The 21195-nt window shown below is 38.9% G+C and overlaps 3 protein-coding genes across 5 annotated transcripts; 1 reads left to right on the top strand and 2 right to left on the bottom strand.

Annotated features, from left to right (window-relative positions):
* Window positions 1-50: 50 nt before the first annotated feature.
* rnf5 (ring finger protein 5) lies at window positions 51-8098 on the bottom strand. Of its 2 annotated transcripts, none has more exons than XM_044138044.1 (6): window positions 7644-8098; window positions 5274-5292; window positions 4200-4312; window positions 3514-3571; window positions 3304-3415; window positions 51-2838 (listed from the first exon to the last, which is right to left on the bottom strand). In XM_044138044.1, the coding sequence occupies exons 1-6, from the start codon at window positions 7853-7855 to the stop codon at window positions 2714-2716; spliced, it is 639 nt and encodes a 212-aa protein (XP_043993979.1). In that variant the 5' UTR covers window positions 7856-8098; the 3' UTR covers window positions 51-2713. The 2 variants fall into 2 exon arrangements, with proteins under 2 accessions (XP_043993979.1, XP_043993981.1); XM_044138046.1 differs by having other exon boundaries at window positions 51-1447; window positions 7644-8059.
* Window positions 8099-8858: 760 nt separating this feature from the next.
* Window positions 8859-11500, top strand: utp23 (UTP23 small subunit processome component). The gene is made up of 3 exons (XM_044138138.1): window positions 8859-9258; window positions 9341-9515; window positions 10477-11500. The coding sequence occupies exons 1-3, from the start codon at window positions 9071-9073 to the stop codon at window positions 10882-10884; spliced, it is 771 nt and encodes a 256-aa protein (XP_043994073.1). The 5' UTR covers window positions 8859-9070; the 3' UTR covers window positions 10885-11500.
* Window positions 11501-12137: 637 nt separating this feature from the next.
* On the bottom strand, window positions 12138-21037 carry LOC122843614 (double-strand-break repair protein rad21 homolog A-like). 2 transcript variants are annotated; one of them, XM_044138477.1, is made up of 14 exons: window positions 20911-21037; window positions 19457-19645; window positions 19106-19235; window positions 18896-18995; window positions 18024-18130; window positions 17727-17936; window positions 17516-17638; window positions 16292-16420; window positions 15976-16199; window positions 15747-15903; window positions 14426-14571; window positions 14167-14361; window positions 14001-14084; window positions 12138-13202 (listed from the first exon to the last, which is right to left on the bottom strand). In XM_044138477.1, exons 2-14 carry the CDS (start codon window positions 19598-19600, stop codon window positions 13011-13013), a joined length of 1941 nt encoding a protein of 646 aa, XP_043994412.1. In that variant the 5' UTR covers window positions 19601-19645; window positions 20911-21037; the 3' UTR covers window positions 12138-13010. The 2 variants fall into 2 exon arrangements, with proteins under 2 accessions (XP_043994412.1, XP_043994413.1); XM_044138478.1 differs by lacking the exon at window positions 20911-21037 and adding an exon at window positions 19727-19796.
* Window positions 21038-21195: the final 158 nt, after the last annotated feature.

The following is a 21195-nucleotide window of genomic DNA, read 5'->3' as shown; positions in this document are numbered from 1 at the left end:
AGTCCTGTTGAAAAAAAATCACGTTTTTTTTTTTAAATTGGACACAAACAAACATTTTAAATCAACTTTAATCTCCAAGAACATTTGGTTTTTCCACAACAGTCTCCATTTGCATTGAGACCTCAGTCACCTGTTTTAGTGTCACATTAGCCCCTCAGTACAAAGAGTCGCTCCGACAGACAAATACATAAGACAAGAACGAGCCCCGGTGGCGGTGGACAGCCTGTCCTTCAGATGACCTTCAGTTTCTTTTCTGACGCTGGTGGGAACGTAGAAGACTTGATTCATGGTTTAAACACAATCTCCAGAGCCAACAGGTTAGAAAACTGCAACTAGAGACGCACCATCAGGTTGGCCAATTTATTCCCTTAATCAGCAGGTCAAATATTAATACTATTAAGTCCACTGAAACTCAGAACTCTGACTTTTTTGAGTTTAATTAAAGTCAGACAAAGGTTTACACTGCAAAATCACAAAATCTCACCAAGATTGTCTAGTTTCTAGTTCAAATGTTGTACTACACTTGAAATAAGACAAAACTTTACAAGTAACTTTAGCAAAATTGTTTGTTTGAAGCAGGAACTTCCTGGAACTCCCCTTGGGTTGCTAGGCAATGGGCAGTCCTCTGCTGGGGTTGCTAGGTAACGGTGCAACGGCAGTTGATTTTGACTCAACACAGCGAACAGGCTCCACTGGCACATTATTTAACTTATAACAGATGGAAACACCTCATAATGGGTGAAATAATTTGCCAGTGAAACTAGAACTGTTTTTAAAATCAATGTTAATGAATTATTGACTAAAAACAAACTCATATTTTGCTGAGATGTTACTTGAAAGTTAGTTTCATTTCAAACATACCAAACTATTTACTCTAGAAACTGGACCAAAGATAATTGGTAAGATTTTATTTGTAAGATAATATTCTGCTTCATTACCCAAGCTTACTTAATTTCCCTGTGGGGTAAATAAAGTATTTAATTTGAATTTAAAAAAAAAATTAAACCTGAAGCACCTTTAAAACATTGGTATTGGTTGGAAAAAAATTATCACTATAAAGATTGGGCTTTTTTTTTTTTTAAATACATTTTGTCAGTTATTTGTCCAGGAAAAAGGGAAACTTCATTTATCATTCACATCAATAGGGAAGGTCTGTTTTTTTGTTTTAATGATAAACAGAATCATAAGACGTTCACGTCTCAGCAATCGTCTGTAGCTCCGCGAGTCAGAAACACAGACAATGCATTTACAATATTCATATATACAAATATATTATGTATACACACACATAGATACAACAAAACAAGTCAACTGTGACATAAGTGTTTCATCATCGCTCCATTTCAGGGGGGAAAAGTCCAAAGGACTCATTTATTCTGCAAAAGTCCTGTGAGTGGCACCTTTAAGATTTCAATGGATCCATTCTGAAATAAAATTGTGTTGCATTCTGGGAAAAAAAACATAAACAGAAAGACACCAGACGTTAAGGACAGCTCCGTCCACAGGTGACCTCACAGTGTAATGGCAGTTTAAGACAAACGTAAATAAACCGACCGCCGTTTCTTCCACCTTACGGATACTGAATATAGAAACCAGGAGGACGGTTTACCCATCCTGGCTGTTTCTGCTCCATCGGCTAAAAACTTTTAATACTGTCACTAAACTCTGTGCCGACAACTACAGAGGAGGCCCTAGATTATTGGAGGTCAGAGGTCAGAGATCAGCAACCGGTGGCTCTTGCTTTCACCAGAAATGGTAAAGAGCAAAGTTTAAAAACAACAACAACACAAAAAAAAAACAGCAAGGTTGCCGACTCCTGCTCTGGATTGTGATTTAGTTTGTTGCATAAACAACATTCACTGCAAAAACACAAAATATCACCAAGTATTTATTGTTCAGTTTATACAGCAAATATCTCAGTACACTTGAAGTAAAACAAAACTAAGTTAAAGTAACTTTTTAGGAAGGAATGGGAGCTTGTTTTATATCAATTCCTAAATACTAACAAAGAACAATTTCCACAAGCAGATTATTTCACTTAAAACATTTTACAGTTTATAAGTGAAATCATCTGACAGAGGAAGTTGCACTTTTCCAGAAATATTAAGAAATTATTCACTTAAAACAAGATCTTGTGCAAAAAAAGTTACTTGTTAGTTGTGTTTTGTTTCAAGTGTATAAATATATTAGCACTAAAAAGTGGACCAGAAATAGTTGGTAAGATTGTGTTTTTACAGTGCAAGTCAGAACACAAAATGTTACCAAATGTTTTTGGTTTAATTTTAATATTTCCCATATTCTAAGCTTTGTTTTATGCTGTGTGTGTAAAATATTTTGTTCCACTGGCAGATTATTTCAGATAGACATGTAATAAATTAAATAATCTGCTACTACAACTCTTACTTCATCACTATCAAGGAACTATTTACTTAAATCAAGCTCCTATGTCTTGCTGAAAAGTTGCTTATAAGTTATTTTGTCCTCTTTCAAGTGTGCTAAGATATGTGCATTAGAAACTAGACAAAAATACTTGGTAAGGTTTTGTGTTTTTACAGTGTTAACACAGCAGGTGTGTGTCAGTGTGTGTCGGGAAGAAAACCTGTATTTCTTGACTCTCAGCAGCTTTTTCACAGGTTATATAATGAAAATCGTGTGTGTGTGTGCGCGCGCTAGTGTCTCCAGTCTTGTCTTTATTTTTATATTGTCATCGTCATCAGACGCTAAGTAGCCAGAAGAAGAAGATGATGGCGACGAACAGGAAGAGGGAGTCCTGCCAGTTGTTGTTGTTGTTGCCGTTGTTAAGGTTACCGTTGGCTTGGTGATCCCCTACATACTGGTCTGAACAGAGACGGAAGATTATAAGGAATCTTTGTCGCATTATAACTTTACATTTGTACATGATCAGTGCCTTGTACTGTTCTTAACCACAAACCTTAATGTGCTTTATTGGGATTTTGTGCAACAGACCAGCAGAATTAGTGCAGTTAGACCATAATAATGCATGTTCATCCTCCCAAAAAGAATCACACTTTTAATTTCTAACAAACATTTAATACTGGAACTGGAATGTATTCTAATTAACCAACCAAAACTTCTCTTCAGAAAACGGGGTTGCGTTTGATTTATTTCTAGACCTTCAAAAGAAAAATAGTTACACTAACCCACTCTATTCTGATCATATGACCTTAGTGGAAGATTTACATCCTTAGATTACTTTTTATAAATCCAACAACTTAATTTCTGATGAGAAACGATACAGATAAAGTGTGACTTGATGATTTTGATTCGTGTTTCGTGGTCTACCTGCTCTGTGGAAGGGGTCGTTGGCGTTGAAGACTGTGGTGAAAAAGCCGAAGGGGAACGCTCCGATCCCGAAAGACATGTGGAAGCCCGTTTCTCCAAAACCGGGGAACATCTGGGCGCAGAGAGGAAACCCGTTGGTCAAGTTATCACGTTTTTAGGGGAAATGATCTGCTAACGTTAAAAAAAAAAACAAAAAACACAGCGTCTCACCCCTCCTCTGCTTTCAGGCTCGGTTCTCTGTCCCTGAGGCCGAGGCGGAGTTTTCAACCTGAGCAGAACAAAGGCAACATTTTAGTGACCTAAATCCATTTTTTCCCTCCTCCATGCGACATGTATCTGATCTTTTTATCACAGTCTGAACGACGCAGATCGGATTTTTTTCGCATATTCAGGCCACCTGGATATGCGGGTCCTAAATCTGACACGAATCCGACTTGAGTCTGAACGGCCAGGTCGCATTAATTCGACCCGAACGTCATTGATACTCGACAAAACGTCACTATTCTGCGTCCGCAAATAGAAAAACAATGGCCATAGCGGACTATAACGAGGATTAGGCTGTTAATGTGCTGACTCCGGTTGGATAAAAACAGTGAAATTACAAGGTACACTACACATCAGCATCTATATTTACTTCCGCAAACACCGAACACTTCTTCTTCTTCTTCTCCTTCTTAATGTCTCTTGGCAAAACGTTGAGCACGCTCGCTACGTGTGACGTTACTGCGCATGCGGGACACTTTCAGGTTGTTCGCTATTAGGAGATCACATACAAGTCGCATAGTATAAAACGGAATTGAACATTAAGCAACTTGCAGTGTGAACGTAGCCAAAATACGGTCCCATAGCGGTTCTGATCAGAACCGAACACGGACCGGACCGGACCGGAGGCATACCTGGGGTCCTCCTGGCTGGAGCTCCCTCTGCCGTACAGCGGGATGACTTTCTCCCTGCTAATGCCCGCCTTGCAGACGGGACACTGTTGCCTGCTGGGCCGCGTCTCCAACCACTGAAAGGAAACGACGCATCGTTTAAGAGACAATTTGGCAGAAGACAGCAGAAAACTTACAAACACATTTTCTGAAATGTGTCTTGCTACTACATGTATATCTATTTGAAATTCAACCAGAAATCAGCTGATTTTCAGCTCAGTGGTCTGTTTTTTTTCCCTAATTACTGAGCCTGCTGTTTTGTTTTTACCACCACTCTTCAGTGTGAACGCTGCAACCGAACAAAGAAGACTCAACAGCTGCGTTTTTGTTACAAATGAGTGTAAAACTATTTTTGCAACAGTGATATTTCCATTAAATAAGTCATGCCATTTAAATCACATATAAGTTTGTTCATCCAATAATTAAACATGGTGTTAATCATGGTTAATTGATTTAGCCCTATGAGTCGTATTGTTGATTAAAACGCATGTTGACTGTTTTCATTTTCTCTTCCATTTTGCCTCCTTAATGTTCATCAGACTCCAACCATTTTATAAAATACTATAGAAAAGTTAATTTGTTTATTAGTGGGTTAAGATGCTGGTGTTGCTTTTGATTGAAGTAGGACAGTTTTCCATTCAGTGCTGGTATTTTCTATTCATTTAGTAAACCTGAAAACTCCCACCTTCTTTGATCCTTAAACACATCGAACATCTTGAACATTTATTCTTTAATGCGTTAATCGAGTTAAATGTCATGAAAATGTGCAGATTTCCATTAAAATATTATTTTTATTTAGTCAAATCCAGGGATAGTCTGTGGATTTTATGGGTAGCAGTTTTTGTACAACTGAACTTCAAAGGTAGCAGTTACTTTAGAGGATAAAATATTACAATATATTAGATTCTTATAGCAACTTTCTTCACTTGGATTTGACTCTTTGGGATTTTTCCACAAAACTGCGCCATTAAAAAGTCATATTTATCCACCTGTTTCTGTGTGATTGGTTATAAAAGAGATAACAAAGCATGTTCTTACTTGATGAAGGCAGGGCCAGCTGCAGAGGAAAAAAATAAACAAAGATTAGTTCACACTCAAACAAGAATGTCTTTTTCTCTAAATGCTCAGATCAACATTCCTGTAGGAAATTCACGGAAAGCGTCAGATTAGAGGCGATGAGGAGAGTCTGCTAGGAAACAAACCTGCAGAATGGATGTTTTATTAAAGTTGTTCCTGCTGCCTGTTTGGTTTAATGGTGATATCCTGAACTGCTCTTTCCTGCTCAACAATAAATAAAACCTTCATCAAATATGTATATAATTGAAGATCTAAAATATAAAAAGGTGCTTTAGACAGTTGTCTTACTAGAAAAAAACAACAACTAAATTTCCTAATTTTTTTGTTCATAATTTGTTTTCCATTTTGGTGGCCAAACTCTTTACAATTCTTGACTTTTAGTCTAGAAACAAAGTCATTTAAGGGCCAAAAATGTTCCCAGGACTTTAAATACAGACTTAAAAATGTATTGATAATTATAAGACACTGTGTGAGGTGAGAAAAATGCTCTGTATTGTGTTCTACTTGCAGAAATTAGTGGCCCTTCTCTTCATTTTTAGAAGCTAAAGAGATGAGCAGCTGCTTCTCAAATGCAACTTTTTCTTGTTAATATTTAAATATATTAAAGAGGAGCCAAACTGTTGCACAGTGGTTTATATTCACAGTGAAATAATCAAGTTTTTCTAGCAGAAAAGCGTAACAGAGATGCTGATGTGCTAAATCTCTAGCTAAGCTCAAACAAAGACAGCAGAACCGCTGGACTGATCTGCTCCTTCGTTAGTCGTCCCTGACTCTAATTAACACCGCGGCGGCGCAGCTTGCTGCACTAATGCAACGTTAGTTTGAAGTTGCACCAGGTGAGCTGACCCCGGCGGTTCTGCAGGCTGATGAGTTTCATCACAGTTTCATCACATTAAGTTCGACTTCCAAGAGCAGAGGGGATTAAAGCAACATGGCAACTACATTACATCAGCACAAAACACAACGTACAGCGGTGCAAAAACACACAAGTTACTCTAAATGTTACACTAAATATACATCCCATCCGGACACTGATCTTTAAGCAAAAAATGTGAAAAATGAACCACTTTCTGTGATTCATATTAGCTTCAGACTATTTGTCTTCCAGGCTAATATTTGTGATTAAATCTGGGCCTCAGTTCAACCTTTTAACCCTGAAACAGATTTTTCTGTTGAGCAAAGCACTTTTAGAGGAGACAACATCTGGAAAGTGAATCTGAAAATCTTGATCACTTTTAAATATAGAACCACAACCTCCCGCTGGTATCCAGGTGGAGGAACGGGACTTTTTTCTTCTTCCTGGGATACCATTGGAGCTAACCCAGATCTGCTCCTGGGCCGTAATCTCCCTTCAGCTTTAACTGGAGCACAAGAACAGGCGCCGCGCATGAATGGGAAACACATCACTGAGCTGTTTCCATTTCCCACACATGGTTCGAAGGTTTCATCTTGCGCAAGGTTAGTCTAACCTCAGATAAGAGAAAGTGCTAGAATGAGAGCTTTTCATGGTGAGAAAGACTGTGACTAGTTTATTTTAAGCACTATCAGTTATAGAACAAAATTATGTTGATTTTATAAGAACACCGAAGCTGATTAAACCAGAAACTTGGGCTTATGTAATGTGTCTAACTCTGTAGATTGTAATGATTTACTCTTAATCTTTAGCTATGAAAGCAGACATATTTTTTTTTTTACAGTTTATCATTGATTTTTATTTTAGAAGTCTTCAGGAATTTCATTAACCATTAACAAAACGGCTTTTTTAATTAAACTTTTTTTCTCGTTTAATGCATTTTATCACCTTCAAAACTACATATAATCCAAATTAGTGAAATTATTACAATATTTTTCTTTTTTCAAAGGACAAAAAATTATCTTAATCAAATCAAATCAAATTGTATTTGTATAGCACATTTCAGCAGCAAGGCATTTCAAAGTGCTTTACATCAAATCAAACACAAAGGCTAGCTTTAATCATAAAAGCTAGCCTTTGATGAACATTTCTGGTCCTAATCAGGTCATATGATGAGTCTAAACCACTTCCCTTCGAAGCTGATCACATGTTAACACTGTAAATATGCTACTCAAGCAGCACTGGGAATGAGTATTTAAAACGTTTCTCCGGAAAAAGATGAGTTTTGATTAAAAAAAAAATCTAAACTAACAAAAACAAAACTCGTAAGCCATCTTGGCAGCAGTCAGACAACAAGCTGATAAAACGGGCCATAATGGGGCGTGACTCCACCGATAGCAGCCACACAAACTACGGGTTACGGAGGCCGCGCAAACGGCCAAACTACTCCTCAACAACAACAAACCACCGACTCCTACCAGAATAAGTGGCCGCACATACTGATGACCGCGTCCCTGGCAGTGTCCAAGCAGATGTTGCACTCGAAGGTGGCCCGATCACGCTCGCTCTCTCCGCCGCCGCTGCTGCTGCCGCCCGGGCCGTCGCGGTCGCTGCTGCTCTCCCCCGCAGGGAATCCTCCTCTACTGGCCGGCCCGCCGTTACTCGAGAAACGTGGATCCGTGGCCGCCATGATGTTAGCCGCCGAGCTAAAGAGAAATGAAAGCAACGAGCCAAACCGACTTCAGCGGGGTTCCCGACTCGAGCCGAAGTGAGCTACGAGTCAGAGGTGACTGCCGACCATGAACCGTGTAGAGCCGCAGCCGCTACCTCACTGCTGCCTTCATCAGGACGTCTGTTTCCGGAAGGAAAACACTGGGGGCGGGGCTAACCATGCGTCTCTTATTTACGTAATGACGTTCAGACACACCCCTGTTTGGAATATTCAGTCTAATATCTTCAGTCGTTTTAGTAGTACTGCTACTTTAGTAGTATTTTTTGGTTTTTACAATGCCTACTCCTCTTAAAACAACAACGTTTTATGTAATTAACATAATATTATTTCTAGCTGAATTTTATATTCACAAATACAAATTTTCTCTCAGAAAGTCTCTGCTTAATCTGTTTTTTATGCGAATTACTACTTTACGCACCTCAACAATCCCACAGATGAAGCCTCTAGAAGCCTTAAAATTATTATCTCTGTTACTTGCGCTACTGCCTAATTTCTATTTGTGAACTATGTATTCTATTATTTCATTACCCACTGTTCCTTACATTATTTTATTATTTTCACGCAATAATAATTTCAGTAAATAAAAATGACACACCCCCGGAGCCGCAATTTTCAAATCCCCGGCTTTCTAAAATAATCCGAATTCCGAAGTAATTTTTTGCCAAACGTGATCAACAGTAGAAACATTTGCTGTTTAATTCCCAAATTTATTTATTATCAATATAATCAATATAAGGATAATCTATCTATCTATCTATCTATCTATCTATCTATCTATCTATCTATCTATCTATCTATCTATCTATCTATCTATCTATCTATCTATCTATCTATCTATCTATCTATCTATCTATCTATCTATCTAATCTATCTAATCTATCTAATCTATCTAATCTATCGACATGATTATGTGAATCGTTTTAAACCAGAAATCGCAGCTGTGAGCTCCAAACACAGCGGAAACAGAATGTCGCACAAACCCGGAACCTTTCTCGCTTCATTATTTCTAGCCGGACTCGTAAATGGTATGCACCCAAGCGTGTTGTGTTCTCTGCAAGTGTCCATGCTGGTTCTGGTTGTAAATATGTGCGGTCGCCACTAAAGTAAACCAAGAGTGAGGTTTATTTTTGAACCCGTTAAGCGACGTAAAGCTCCAGCGATAAACGATCCAACATGAAGATCAAAAGACAGAAACAAGCTAAGAAAACGATCAGCTTTTACAAATACAACTTCAGCTTTAGGGAGCCTTTTCAGATCCTCATTGACGGAACTTTCTGTCAGGCGGCGCTGAAGAACAAGATCCAGATCAAGGAGCAGATGCCCAAATATCTGATGGGAGAAGTCCAGCTCTGCACTACAAGGTGAAAATCTTAATTTTTTTGCGGGCGGCGTTCATGTTGATCCATTTTGTCTTGCGTGCTTACGCGTTTGTCTTATCCGCAGCTGTGCTTTGAAGGAACTTGGGACTCTTGGGAAGCAGCTTTATGGAGCTAAAATCATCCTGCAGAGATTTCAGGTCAGGAAATGTGCACATCTGAAAGACCCAGTCCCAGCGTCTGAGTGTCTGCTGTCAATGCTGGAGGAGACGAACCCGCACCACTACTTTGTTGCCACACAGGTACGCACTCACATCAGAGGTGGGAAAAGTACACAACAATAATACTACTTCAGCATATTTTTAGTCAAGTAAAAAGTTGCCATTCAGAAAATTACTCAAGTAAGGATAAAAAAAAGTGTTTGTTAAAAGGCCTACTTTTAACTGATGAAATTATTAATAATAATTATTATAATTATTAATAATTTAATATTAGAAGTTACATCATCAGACTGAGTGGCAATTTTGGTAATTTAAGGACCAAAATGACAATAATTGATGTAAATTAGTTTCCAAATTAGTGTCTTTCATTTTAAAACTTATGAAGCTTTAACAAAAACTGCAGGTGTGTGTCTGTCTGTTGATTTTTTTGGTTAAAACATGTTTGTTTTTCATTCAGTGAGTGGAAAATCCAGAAATTTTACTTAAGTAAGAGTAGAAATACTTCATAATAAAATTACTCAAGAAAAAGATAAAAAGTAATAGAGATGCACCTAAAATTTTAGGGTTTTTTTTTTTCAAAAAACTTACTCAAGTAATTGAGTAAATGTTACTAGTTACTACCCAACTCTGCTCACACTCTGTATTTATATGCATATCAACGGTATTTAAATGCAACCAAGTCATATTTTTAGGCATATATGATTTAAAAAATGCACATTTGAACTGTTTAACTTTAATTTAAACTACTGAATAACTCTAAAACTACCAGTATTCTTTGTAAAAAGAAATAAACTGCTGTTGTTTTTTTAATTACAATGAATTTTCCTACAGAGTATATATATATATATATATATATATATATATATATATATATATATATATATGTGTCTTTTATTTTAATTAGCTGGACTGAAGACACAAAAGGCTCTTGGATAGAAAAATTGCTGTCAAATGGAAGGAAAATTATAAATTGCTTTCCAATTTAGGCTTTTTTAAGACTTTATTTTGCATATAGCAAAATTTGTTGTCCATTTCTGTGCAGGACCGTGCAGTAACTGATGGACTCAAAAAGATCCCAGGCGTCCCTCTGCTCTACATCATCCTCAACACCATCGTGCTGGACAAGCCCAGCCAGGCGTCCCTGGACCACGTCCAGGCCGTTCAGCTGGGGGAGCTGGTGAGCCCGGCCCAGCAGCAGAGCATCCGCAGCCTGAAGGAGGAGCAGGGCATCAGCCAGAAAGACGGGGAGAGGCGGGGGAAGAAGAGGAAGAGGAAACAGAGCAACCCCAACCCTCTGAGCTGCCTGAAGAAGAAGAAGAAGAAGGAAGGTGTGGCGACTCCGGCGCTGAAGAAGACGGAACCGGGAGAGAAGAAGAAAAGAAGTCGACACAAGAGAAGAAAAGCGGCGAAAGGAGACAACAGGGATGCTCCTGTAGTTATTAGTACGTAGTGGGACAGAAAAACAAAGACTCATGCTTTTAGTTTCTTAAACAATGAGCAACAGTTTTAACGGACTCTCCATTCTTTCCAAGGAACCAGACTTTCTTGGTCTCCTTTTGGGTCGTAGGATATCAGGAAAAACATAAAAATTGCAATAGTGTTCGTAAAGATTACAATGAAAATATAAATTCAGATACATCATCCAAGATTACCAGGATTGTTTCTTTTTTCTCCATGACAATCATCACCTCTGTTAGATTTTGCATGTTGACCAATAAAAATAGACGTGAAGGGTCATCGCCGAGAGCAGTGAAGTTCCTCACAACAGGCCAAATACGATGTTTGTATTGAGACAATTTGCATACGTGGAGTGTCCAAACTTTTTGTCACATGGGCCAAAATCAAGTCAAACAGACCTGAGGGCCAAAGTAAATGTAATTTTGCCAACTCAACCATAAATTAAACATGTAATTCTGTACCTTGTGCTTGTACTGAAACAGGAATCAGAAAACATGCTTCTGTTACATGACGGCTCTAAAGTAATGGGTTTTAAATGTTTTCTTCTCTGAAAAACATACCTGCAATAAATCTCTGAAAGGAGTTGAAGGGATTATTTAAATCCACAAGGGGGCGTCCTGAACTGTTTTACTTTAAAGACTGAGCATGAAAGAGAATTAAACCCAACCATAATTGTTTTAGTAGAAAATATGACATTAGTTATACGCAGACAATTTACATTTTAACACTATTTGTGGCTTATGATGGTATGAAAACATAATAAATAAGCTCTTTCCTTGCTTATATTCCATATTGTTCAATGGGCTGAGAGACTGCTATGATTTTGTCCCTCTTTGGGAAGCACCGTGTTATCATGACACTGTGACATAATTCAGGATAACAGCTGACAGAAAGTTCAACAGAGCCACACTGAGCTGTTGTACGTATGTACGTACATACATACATACATACATACGAAGATTCCTCTGAGATGACAGAAAGAGAGACTAGTAAACAAAGTCAAAGGGACAAAATCATCTCCAATGTTTAGTTGTCCAGATTGGGCTGCTTTTAAAAGTAGCTGAGATCAAAACAGAAGTAAAAAAAACAGAGTTTTGCATGATATCTCCCCTTTAAATGCCACAATGATTGGATGGAAGACAAATTATTGGTTATTGATGGTGGAATCATTTGCTCCATAAACCTTTTTAACTTCATATTTTCTAATATAAATCCATTGATAACAAATGTTTTCTTTTCCAGTCATTTCTCACCTTTCTTGTTGCTTTTATTTTGAAAAATCTTTTTCTTTTTTTTTTTTCACAGTAGCTCATAAACCAGTTTGACTTAAACTCCTTCTAGACACCTGCAGCACTTTGATTTGTCTTTGCATTTTTACAAAATGAAACTACAGATTTACATTTTAAAATACACAACGTGCTCAGACATTGATGTAGTCAGCTGGAGTGGAGGAAGTGCATCTAAAAAAAATAAACAGTAGATTATGCTGATTTAACTGAATGGGAAGCAGACATTTGGTGATCTGCTGCTTCATGGTCAAGCCACTAGACATCTGCTCCAGAGTAAGTATTAAATCTACTTTCACGTATAAAAGAAGTTCTATCTTGCGTACAAACAACACTGCCTGATAATACAGCAGAACACCGAATTAGCAAGGCTGCTAAATTATCGTCTGTAGACGGTAACGGGATGAAACCCTGCAGCAGCACAAAATTCATTTCTGGAGACGGCATGCAGGCGTTACAGTCAAGTCATGTTTTCATTACCCGTAACAAAGTGTTGTTACTATTCTGTGGTATTCTGAAGACAAATACAAAACATATGTGTACATTGCATTCTGTGCACACAGGATTACAACAAATACCAGATTCTGACAGCTAGACGATCACAGACTGACGGTGGAGTTTGATAAGTTCAAAATAAGTTCATTTTAATATACTTTACTGGTTTATATATTTTTTCAAAGCAAATACTCTTTGGATATGTTTTCTCCACTTCTGCTTGCAGAAATTAAACATAAATAAAACAACAAGTCAGTAAGACTTTAGTGAAACGGAAACAAACATGGCCGTCGAAGCAGAGTTCTTCTTTTTAAGTTGCTGCTCTGGAAGCCTCGTTCTAGATGACGTGGAAACGAGGTCCCGGCGTTGCAACAATGTCGCTGTACGGCTCCTCCTGGACCAGCTCCACCGCCTGCTGCTTCTTCAGAACCAGGAAGCTGTAGAACTTGGCCGCCGCCTGCTTCCTGTTGTTGTTCCTACACAGGTCCAACAGGCTGACCGACTGGGCTCCAGTTTTGGCCATCACCCTCTGTGACGTAAAGAGAGTAAAAACTGCCGTCACACTGATTAACGGGCCTCCATGTTTATTGGGATGAAGGGTGGAACATTTTTGGGGAGTTACTTTTCACGTGACATCATTGCCGTGTTTTTTCTTCTGTTTCCACACGTAAAGATCACCTGAATGTTCAGTGTTTGCTTCACAGAATGGACCAAATGGTCAAATAAAAAATTATCAGGAGAAAAGGTCCGATTCCCTGGCTTCACTGTAAATATACAAAATCTGGCAAAATATTTTTGGTCTGGGTTTTGGTTAAAAAAAAAAAATAGAAATGGAGGAACATGACGGCATATTTGGGTCACTAACTAGAAAAAAAGGAGTATATTTCTGCCATAAACAAAGAAATTTTGATTTTAATTTGATTTTTCTGAAGTAAAAAAAATCATTTCTGAGCTTGAAATGTTTTGAGATTAATCTTAGAAAAACTTTTAAAAGAATTTGTAAATTTCTGAGTTTGGAAAGTCATAAAAAAACATTCAAGGTTTGAGATTAATCTCAGGAAATTTATATAGAAAAAGTTGCAAAAACAAAGATGTTTTACTTTTAAAACTCAGAAATGTAAAAAGAAATTTTCTAGAAAATTTTCAACTTTTCAAACTTGAAAGTTTCCATGTTTTTTTTCTAGAAGATTTTAGATTTTTGTCATAAATTTATTCCTCTATTTTTATTTTCTATCTCCGGTTGCCGTAACATTGTAGATAAAAGTAGTGTATTTGTTGTGGTGGATGATAAAAAAACTATTTCTAACTCGTGCTGCGTGTTTCGTACCTGCAGGCCGTGAAGCATCTGCTGAGTTCTCTTGTTCCACCTCCTCTCCTCCTGGTCCTGCTCTCCTCCCTGCGCCTCCTCCTCCTGTCGCAACATGACAATTTTTACAACATTGAATCCAGGCTACAAACTAAAGAGATGTAAATAAAAACATTTTTTTTGTCACCTCTTCATCAGAGTCGTCGTCGTTCTTCTTCTTCTCTTTGTCGGCGAGTAAGTCCAGCTCTATTAGCTGGCTGATGTTAGCGGCGTCGTCCTCAGGGGGTAAATTCACCGGGGCGGCTTCCAGTTGCTGAGAGGCAGCAGCGTCGGGTCCCTGCTGCTGCTGGTGCTGCTGCTGCTGCTCGTCCAGGTTTCCTGTCTGGGTTTCGGAGGATCAGAGGAGGCAGTACAGTTGCAACGAACAAACACCAGAGTGAACGTACAGGGAGGGATGGATCTGAGTCCTGGGATTTGCGCTTCAGGCCTCTTTGAGAGGACGGCGGAGGCATGGCGGCTTCGTCCAGCGTCGTCCTGCTGCCCTCCACCGCCGAGGTCTGCAACGCGTTGGCCTCCTCCATGATGGTCTGGTCTGGGCGGAGGCCAAATTTAATCAGAAACGGAGGGAAAAATGCTTTATTCTTGCTTTGGGAAGAATTAGCATCGTCCATTTTATCTTCTTTTTAGTATTTTTGAGAACAGAAACAATAATCCAAACAGCATTTCACACAAAAAGCAACAAAAAAAATAAATTTGTTCCACAGTTGGTTGGTTAGGATGGAGGATTAGAGCAACGCTAAGAAAAATATTACGAGAATAAAGTCATATTATTACAATGTTATTTTCATATTATTGTGACTTTATTCTCATGTTATTTCAACTTTAATTTCATAATATGTCAACTTTACTCATAATATTAAAACTTTACTCTTGTAATATTATGACTTTAGCTTCATGTTATTATGACATTATTCTCGTATTAATTTGACTTTATTCCCATATAACGTTTTCTTATCAGTACTTTATTGTAGTTACTATGTAGCTATATTTACTTAAGTAACTTTTTTTGGGGAAAAAAACTCTTGTAAGCAGTTTTACTACACTGATCTTTGGACTTTTACCTGAATAACTTTATAATGAAGCATTTCTTCTCTTACCTCAGTAAAATGTCTGGATACTGAATGAAGAACAAAAAGCCCTGCAGTTTTTGTTACGTTTTTATGAGTTTTATATTGAAAGACACTGATTTGGGATTTTTTTCCTTTACTCTGTAATTCTTATGAATTATTTTCATTTTGGTCTTTGAGATACCAAAATGAAAATAATGATATAACTTTCTATTTTGGTCCATCTGATGATGTAATTTTTAAATACTAAATGACTGATGATGATTTGTTAGGACGAAGTATTAGGGCCAATAAAATTACAAAATTAAACTCATAATAATAGAATAAACTCATATGGCAATAAAGCCAAAAATAATATGAGAATAAAGTTATATTTGTAATATTATAACTTGATTCTCGTACATCTTCGTTCTTGTAATTTAGTTTTTTATTTTTCTTAGTATGGCCGTAACTCTAGGGTGTTGTTACTCAGTACTTTTACAAAATATCTTTTTACTCTAACTTGAGTAATTTCTTGGACGGCTACTTTGTAAAAGTACGTTGAAGTTGTTTTACTTTTACTTCAGTATAACTTTTGCGTTCTCTGCTTGTTCCCAAAGGCCCAGAAACAAACTGAAAGCGTTAAAATCCAGTTTCCTACCCATGATGTCTCTCTGCTGATGAGCCGCTGCTTCCTCCCTCGGTACCTCCGGGTTCTCCAGGTCCTTCAGAAACTCATCCAGACTGTCCGCCTCCCCGCCTTTCCTCCTCTTCCTCAGCTCATCCGGGACCAGCGGCGTCAGACATCTTGTAAACATCTAGAGTAAAGGTGGCGTTTTAACAGAAAAACGCCTCTGAAAGTCGACCGTCCTGGAGTTATCGTCCTGTACCTTCAGCAGCCGGGCGTTCCAGAGCGGCTGAGCCGGGAGGGAGAAGAGCTTCTCCACTCCTCCGGTCTCCTTCCACATCATCAGCTTTTTGGTGGGAGGAGCCAAATCCAGGGTTGTGACGATGTCGGAGTAGTCGGAAAGCTGCGCTCGGATAGTTTTACTGTCCAGCTCCTTCACGCTGTCCACGATCAGCTTCCTTTTTCGCTTCGCTTTGGTCTCCTTCACTGCAGAAACCGATTGGAAACCCGACGTTACCCGACTCTAGGCTGGGTCTGCGGCACAGGCAGCAACATTCAACGCTGGTTTTTAATTTCACCTGTGATGTCGATGGGCTCCAGGGCGAAGGTTTCCTCCTCGTTGTGAGTCAGAGCCGTTTGTTCCTGCTGGTCCATCATGGCGGGGGCCGGTTCTGTTGGGCCGGAGTCCGGACTGTCCGGGGCTCCCGCTGACAATGAGACCAGACGCAGCTGGTTTGCATACAGTTACAGGCAACATACACTTATTCTAATCATTTGTTGCATTTTTGTCATTATGCCAGGATTATTCTCCAGTACAGCTTTAATTGGTTTTATAAAATGAAAAATTGAGGGTCGTTATTTGACTTAATGGTGAATTTTCTCTATTTCAAACTAATTTCTCCTCTTGATTGAACTCCTGGAGTTTGTTTCATATTGTTGGATTTCCATTAAACTAAACTTTTTTTTTTATTCTGCAGAGAAACTATAAATTTATCCTTAGAGATGCAATCTTTAAGTCTCCAAAAAAGAAATAAAGCTGCTGGATTTGTCGCTAGTCGTTTTAAAAACAAAATCAAAAAGTCACTATAGTTCTCTAAAAAGTTGCTAAATATAGCAGCAAAGTCACTAAGTAAGTAACATTATTTGTTGTTGCCTTGAACTAAATCTCACTCTTCATCCCAACATTTGGCCACGCCCCCCAGTGTATCCTGGCTCCGCCCACTTTTGGGACTTTTTCAAAATTTCTCTTCAGTGGAGTTGAGGTCATTCTTAGTAGTTTTTCTATGAATAAAACTGGGCCAGTATTTTTTCCATCTTGTTGCCTTCTCTTTTTTCTCCAAATTTGTCAAAGCATAAGAGAAATATATATAATATTTGTAAATATCAACACAGTAATATTGATATTGGATATCAGTATTGGCCCAGACTTTCATATCTGTTCATTCCCAATGTGTATATTTAATTCTTTTCTTATTTCTTCAGTAAATAAATATATAACATATAAGTTTTTTAAAAATAAATTATGTATTTGTTTTTTATGGCCTGGTCCCATTGGTGCCTGAGTGATCCCAGCAAAAAAAATAAATACAGCAAAAAACCCCTCAGCATAATGCTACCACCACCTTGTTTGACAGTTCCCCCAGTTATTCTCAGGTTTGAAAGCATCAACTACTCCCAGCATACGTCTTCTCATTGTGACCAAATATTAGAAACAGAAAAGTTAAGATTAGGCTGTAAACATCCTCAAGTTAAAATGTCAGGGTGAAAACATTTGTGAGTGAGGTTCTGTTAGTGAAACGGACCTGAGAGGGCATCAAAGTCATCCTCATCCTCCCCGTGGTCCTGAGGCATCATCACGCCCTCACTGATGGCAGGAGGGTCGTCAAATATGCCACCTCCATCCTCGTTGCTAAGCAACTTGTCAACTACATGAAAATGCAAATATAAATAATACTTTTATTATTTTTTATAACACGAATAGTATAATCTACTAAGGATTCGCTGCTTTAGTACCGAGCATCCCGCCTTCGTTGCTCTCCATGGGATTGTCTCCGAAGTCGTCCTTGTACTGCTCGTCGTACTCCAGGTGATTGGACTTGTCCGCCATCTGATTAGCTCCGCCCTCTGCCTCCAGCAGCAGGTTGGAGGCCGACGAACCCATGATGTCCACCTCAAACGCGCTCTCCTCTCGCATCATCTCACGATCATCCATGCCAAAGTCAGCTGCAAGACAGAAAAACTCAACGCCATCAATCACCCCCTCCTGTCTTCGGGTGTGTCTCTGACTGGTCTGAAAATGAGAGCGCGTACCAAAATCGTTGTCTTGCAGCAGCGTGATGTTGCCCACCTCCTCTCTCATGGTGATTTCTTCCACTCTGCTCTGGTTCAGGTTGAACTGCTGAGCCACATCGATGTCACTGTTGAAAACGCATCACCAAACATTCCTGATGCCACCTTTTCTTTAAGTAGCAGAAACTCTTACAGTCACTCAGACACTTTGATGTTGAGCTTTTAAATTAGACTCTCTTGTTTCTAATCATAGTTCAAGATTGTCCTGCACTCATTATCAGTACAAGAAATTTATTGCAAAATTAACAATAGAAAATTATGGAGGGTTTTGCTGGTCTTTCAAAAGTGGATGGATGGATGGATGGATGGATGGATGGATGGATGGATGGATGGATGGATGGATGGATTGATTGATTGATTGATTGATTGATTGATTGATTGATTGATTGATTGATTGATTGATTGATTGATTGATTGATTGATTGATTGATTGATTGTTTGATTGATTAGTGGACGGTGGAATGGATGGAGAGAGGGATGGCTGGATGGATGGACGGGTCGATAAACCGATGGTTGGATGGAATGGTGGATTAATGGATGGACAGATGGATGGATGAACAGGTGGACAACCGATGAATGGATGAATGGAAGGAAGAAAGCCAAACCAATAGATGGATGGATTGGAGGATGGTAGAATGGACGGAAAGAGTTGTGTTAGGACAGGTGGACATATATATATATATATATATATATATATATGTATATATATATATATATATATATATATATATATATATATATATATATACACATAAATATACGGTATATGGATGGATGGATGGGCAGACTGACCGATGGATGGATGATCTTATCCTAGAACCCGGCGGACTCACTCTAGGTCCGGTAGCGGCTGGTCGAAGTCGTGAAACTCCTCCGGTAGCGTGATCGCGTTGTAAGCTGCTTCCCTGTTCTCCTCTGGAAGATCCACGACTCCTACAAACCAAAAAAAATCCCAAAGTTTTAAAATGTGACAGCCGATGTTACGCAGCACCTGAAGCTGTGAAGTTAAAGGAGGAAACCGATGGTAACACAAGATGGCGTGCCTGGTCTGAACGCCATCTTGATCTTGATGAAGGCCTCGTTACAGTCAGCCAGCAGGTACTTTGCCTTTCTGTGGTAGATCCTCACCACACCCAGCAGCAGGTGTCCTGACGTCCGTAAAGCCATTTTCACCTGAGAAAAAAACAGAAAAAAATCTGAGATCCATATCGCCACCAGGGGGCAGCATCTGCCTTTGACGTTGTGGTGGAGGAATTTGCTAACTTGACTGACAGAAAACATTTATCTTAAAGTAAAACTGAGAGTTGAGACACAATTTTATATAAAATCTGAAATTGCCGACAAAAGTCTTCCTTTAAACTAATTATTGACGTAATCAAGAGGAAATGAATCACTTTTGGCGAGATGATGCTCTCCACGCTGCTCTCCAGGTTGCACTCAAACACATGAGCCTTGGTCAGCTTCTTGTCCCAGTGGGCCGCCAGCCAGATCTTGGCCAGCGGCCCACGTTTGCTGAGAACGAAATGGGCATAAAACATCGTCTCAGCGCCGCCGTCTCAGAAGGGGAGAGGGAGGCGCTGGGCCTGAAACAAAACAAGACAGAAAAACAAAACATGAGCAACACAAACGTGTTTGACTGAATGGTTCAGTCTCTACAGATTCACCTGATCACACATTTATTCATAACTCCAGATTATTCATAGAAAATTCGCCCTTTTTCGGTGTTCAAACAACATATGAAACAGTTACGAGCATTTTTCAAATATATTCCGTAACCCACACAAATAATAACAATAATACTTTATTTGTATGGTTCATTTTTAAACAAATGTTGCAGACTGTTTTACATTGAAAACAAAATTAAAACATCATAAATGTCACAAGAAACATAAAACGTGTACCATGTCAATTTAAATGCATAACAATGCAAAGCAAAATTAAATAGACATACAAAAGAAATTCAGATATTAAAAGCCTTATTATAAAGGGTTCTCTGTAAATAGGATGCACACAAGACTTTTATTTATAAAATAAATAAAGCATTTATTCTTTAATGAATATTTTTTATAAAATATTTATAAACTATATATATTAATTATTTTTTAATAAATATTTTTAATAATGATCAAAATTCATGAATCTGGTCCTGCTTCAAAAGCAAAAATACTGTAAACAGCTTCTCCTCTATTTTCCTTGTTCAGATTATTTCGTTCTGCCCTAAATAAACTAAAAAGAAATGGTGGTCAGACCCTGACTGAATCACTCCAAGAGCCACTACTGGCCCCCGAGCCACACTTTGAACACCACTGACAGAAAGCTTAAAAAAGCAGAACCAAACTGCTGTAGCCTATGTTCTTTCTTAAATCCTCTAAGTCCAACAATGGTGTGCCTCGTTTCCCCACGTACAGTTACTCATCATTTCTTCACCTTTACTTAATTCGGGTCCGTTTAATTTTGTAATTTTACATTCGTTTTATCAAGAAAGGCCATGCGAGGTTGACGTGTGTTGTGATTATACACTAAAACCGCCTGCCATACTCTGTCAGGTGTGATGCACCTGCAGCAGTATGACGTAACCGCTGTGGCTGATCGTTTTTCATCTCTTAAGGACGTAATGAATCAGACATAAGGAACAACGTGTCGATAAACGCGATTTCTGTGGACTTTTTGCACCGTTTGGGTCTTTTTTAAAAAAAATGTATTTGTTTCAACCGTAAAAAATTTTAATTGCACCAACCATCGATGCTGCATCCCAACAGGTGACGATCCGCTGGGACAAAACCCGAAACGAGCGCGTCACAAGTCACACAGAAATCCCAGCAGCTCACATGAAACACTCATGACTCACCGTGCGGGATCGTGTGTCCTTCTGCGTTTCTGCGGCGCCGTGCGGGCGCTGCTGCGGGTCTCAGCCCTCCTCTCCTCCTGGAGGTAGAACAGCCAAGATGGCGGCGCTTCGTGTCGTGCAGCGTGAGCGCGGTTTGAAGCCTCCTCAACATGCGGAGCGATGTGAGGGAGATGCAGGGAGGGATGCTGATCGCCATCATGCCCCCTAAATTATTCCAAAAATATCGACAACATGCACTGAAAAAAGAAAACTGTTAGTCCAACTTTAGAAAATGAAGTCATCAAG

The sequence above is a fragment of the Gambusia affinis genome, linkage group LG14 (genome assembly GCF_019740435.1).
Source record: "Gambusia affinis linkage group LG14, SWU_Gaff_1.0, whole genome shotgun sequence".
NCBI classification, from domain to species: Eukaryota; Metazoa; Chordata; class Actinopteri; order Cyprinodontiformes; family Poeciliidae; genus Gambusia; species Gambusia affinis.
Note: the sequence above shows the minus strand (reverse complement) of the source record. Positions and strands in the feature narration are given on the sequence as shown.